General features: G+C 33.6%; 1 protein-coding gene across 1 annotated transcript in view; it reads left to right on the top strand.

The window, feature by feature from the left end:
• Window positions 1-1,119, top strand: part of LOC116851227 — a 2,026-nt gene extending 907 nt beyond the window's left edge. The window contains exons 3-4 of the mRNA XM_032830445.1: window positions 108-288; window positions 855-1,119. Of these exons, the coding sequence (XP_032686336.1) occupies window positions 108-288; window positions 855-1,009 (336 nt within the window). The 3' untranslated portion in view covers window positions 1,010-1,119. The remainder of the gene's footprint in view (window positions 1-107; window positions 289-854) is intronic.
• Window positions 1,120-3,409: the final 2,290 nt, after the last annotated feature.

The following is a 3,409-nucleotide window of genomic DNA, read 5'->3' as shown; positions in this document are numbered from 1 at the left end:
TTTTTTTTTTTTTTTTTTTTTTTTGTAAAATGGTAAATCTTTTTTTTTAGTTTATTATGTACACATTTTTATAACAAATACTGTGATATATTTGTTTATATATACAGATAATGGAAGACATTTTTGCTAAAAAAGTTTGGTGTAACCCTATAGCACTTGCTTCGTCTACAGGATTGTCTGTAAAAAATACAAGCATAAATTCTACAGAATTGTCTTCGAAGATGTCATGTAGCAATCTTGACTCCTTTGATAATTCAGAAAATAAAGAAAATAAGTTATTGCAGAAGAGTAAGTCAAGTTTTTATATAATTGGTTAATAATAATATAATGCAAAATGGTTGAAATATTATTAATTTTGATAATTAATATTCAAATATTTTAGATGACTCAGTTAGATTTTCTCTGGTTAACGATAAAATAATTTACTAATTGCACATTTTCTTACATCTTTATCTATTACATTGTATATATACACAAACATATTTAATATATTTGTATCTTTTAATATTTATTAATATTTATAAGATTACCATTTCTTTAATTTTGAACGTACCTATTATCGATATTTAGAATGTAATTGATGGTCTGAGAGAAAAATTAATGAAAAATAAATTCTTTTATTGAACTATCAGTTATGCTTTAGATGTCAAGGCATCTAAATTGTTTTACATTTCACTATGCCTTGGACTAAATAGTACAAGGAACAAATGTAGTTGTGATAATACAGATCTTCAATTATAAATAATAAGTATAGCTATTCAAAAACAGCTAGATACATTTTACTTCTTTTATTTCATTTATTAATATGTGTTAATATACAGTTTTAATACTTGATTCGTTAATCGATTTTATAGATATAACAACTACACGAAAATCTGCAATGAGCCTTTTTCAAGAAAGACTACAACAAAAAGAAGAGCATGAAGTGAAACGACAAAAGCGACATGATGAAAGAATGGAGATGGGAAAAAAATTAATAGAAACGCTTACTGGATTTTGTAATAAGTAATTATTACTTACATACCAACATTTTTGTGTTATATATATATGTTGATACTTTTTGAGATTTATATCTGTTGCATTTACTTTTTATTGATTATTTCATTAGTTTATCAAACTAATTTGCAGTGTAATAATTTAAATTTAATTTTTCAGTTTTTCGAATTAATATAATTTACAATTTATTCATATATTACTAAGGTTTCATTAATTAAGATATACATATATAATTAAGTTTCATTATTAATAAGATAATTTAATAAGGAATATAGTCATTATTAATAAGAATAAAAAAGCCAATTATTTTAGTTTTTGACTGCACTATGTGATATGCTGTAATTTTGTGATCTCAGCCTTCGCAATATTATTATATATATAATTATATATTATATTATTATATATTATTATATATTATATATATTAAGTTTTATTATTAATAGAATAATTTAATAATGAATATAAATCCTTATTAATAAGAATAAGAAAGTGAATTTTTTAGTTTATGACTATACTATGTGATGTGCTGTAATTTTGTGTCTTAGTCCTAAATATCTTTTAGTTTCACTTATACTTAATGTTATAATAAAACACTTTTATACATGTACATAACATGTACGAGGTGTGGCTATTAAATAACGAGACTGACGCTGCTACAGAAGAAGTGCGCATGCGCCAAACGCCAGCAAGCCACAGCTGTTATCGTGAAGCCTTCTCTTTCGAATGCAGTGCCTCTCGCTTCTGTAAACAAATCAATATAGCCGTAGCCTTCATTCGCATTAGAGTTGTTTTTTTGTTTCGCCGGAAAAATGTTAAGTGTAACAGTAGAGCAACGAATTGTTGTGAAATTTCACATGAAACTTGGAAAAACTGCTACTGAAACATATAATTTATTGAAAGAAGTATATGGCAATGAATGTTTATCGCGCGCACGTGTTTTTGAGTGGTTTAAGCGTTTTCAAGATGGCCGAGAAGACGTTCAAGATGATTCACGCCCGGGTCGCCCTTCCACGTCAAAAACGGATGACAATATCGAAAAAATCGGTAATCTGATTCGATCTGACCGTCGGTTAAATATTCGTGCGATTGCTGAAACTGTACGAATTGATAACGACCCGAATTGTGGAAGGACAAGTCATGGGTTCTCCACCAAGACAATGCGCCGGCTCATTCCGCATTGTCTGTCAAGAGGTTTCTAGCCAAGTTCAGCATCCCAGTGTTAGACCATCCGCCTTATTCGCCAGATCTTGCGCCGTGCGACTTCTATCTATTTCCTAAGGTGAAATCCTTAAAAGGAACAAGATCTGAGTTCGTTGAAGCTGTGAAAGAGAAAGCGGCACGCGTCCTGAAGGAGCTGACAGAAGAAGACTTCCAGCACTGCTTCGAACAATGGAAGATTCGCATGGAGCGTTGTAGGGATAGAGGAGGGGTGTATATTGAAGGTGATAATAAGTAAAAATGTATGAAATCAAAATAAAATGTTTTACAGCGTCAGTCTTGTTATTTAATAGCCACACCTCGTATATAATATTTGGAGTTTTCTATTTTATCCTTAAATAATACAAGTCGTAAAGCTGCAATATTACAAACTGAAAACAACACAACCAAAGAATGGAGGTAGAAAAGAAATTAATAGTAACTTATTAGTAGGTATTATATAGGGGTTCTAACTCAGGTCCTCCGAGGGGGAGTGAGGGGCGGAGGGTACCGCGGGCGAGGGGGTATGACGTCACCGCGGGGAGTATGACGTCACCGCGGGGGGGGGGGTATGACGTCAGGGGGTATGGCGTCACGGGGGGGGTATGACGTCACCGCGGGGGAGGGGGTTATCATCGGTCGGTAATGGGGGGGCATACCGATGTTACCGGCGGTCGGTAATTTTTACCGATATTATAACATTTAATTTTTTACCAACATATAATTTTTACCAACATATAATTACCGATAATACCAACGATTGTTAATTTATTACCGATATTATATACCAACATTTAATTTTTTACCAACATATATATTCTTTACATAATTTTTACTGTCATCTTTATACCTATCTTTAAAATACTACATAATATCGATGATCGGTAATTACCGATATAATTTTTTCTATCTGCTTTCGATAGATCATTTTACCGATCTGCGGCGGTTTTCGCGGCGGTTTCCGCGGCGGTTTTCGCGGCGGTTTTCGCAGCGGTTTTCGCGGCGGTTTCCGCGGCGGATTTTGCGGCGGTTTCCGCGCCGCCCGCGCCGTCCGCGCCGCCCGCACCGCCAGCGCATTTCGCAGCGTGATTTTTTAGTCACAGCTGCAAACTCTAATATTCTGCAAACGTATGCATTCGACAATTAGATGCGCAGAAAATGCGACACATGATATTCTTATTATTAATGAGCACGTACACTGTGCCCCCGCGACAAG

This window comes from Odontomachus brunneus, unplaced genomic scaffold (genome assembly GCF_010583005.1).
Source record: "Odontomachus brunneus isolate Ranch 3 - 2012 unplaced genomic scaffold, Obru_v1 Obru_scaffold_168, whole genome shotgun sequence".
Taxonomy (NCBI): domain Eukaryota; kingdom Metazoa; phylum Arthropoda; class Insecta; order Hymenoptera; family Formicidae; genus Odontomachus; species Odontomachus brunneus.
Note: the sequence above shows the minus strand (reverse complement) of the source record. Positions and strands in the feature narration are given on the sequence as shown.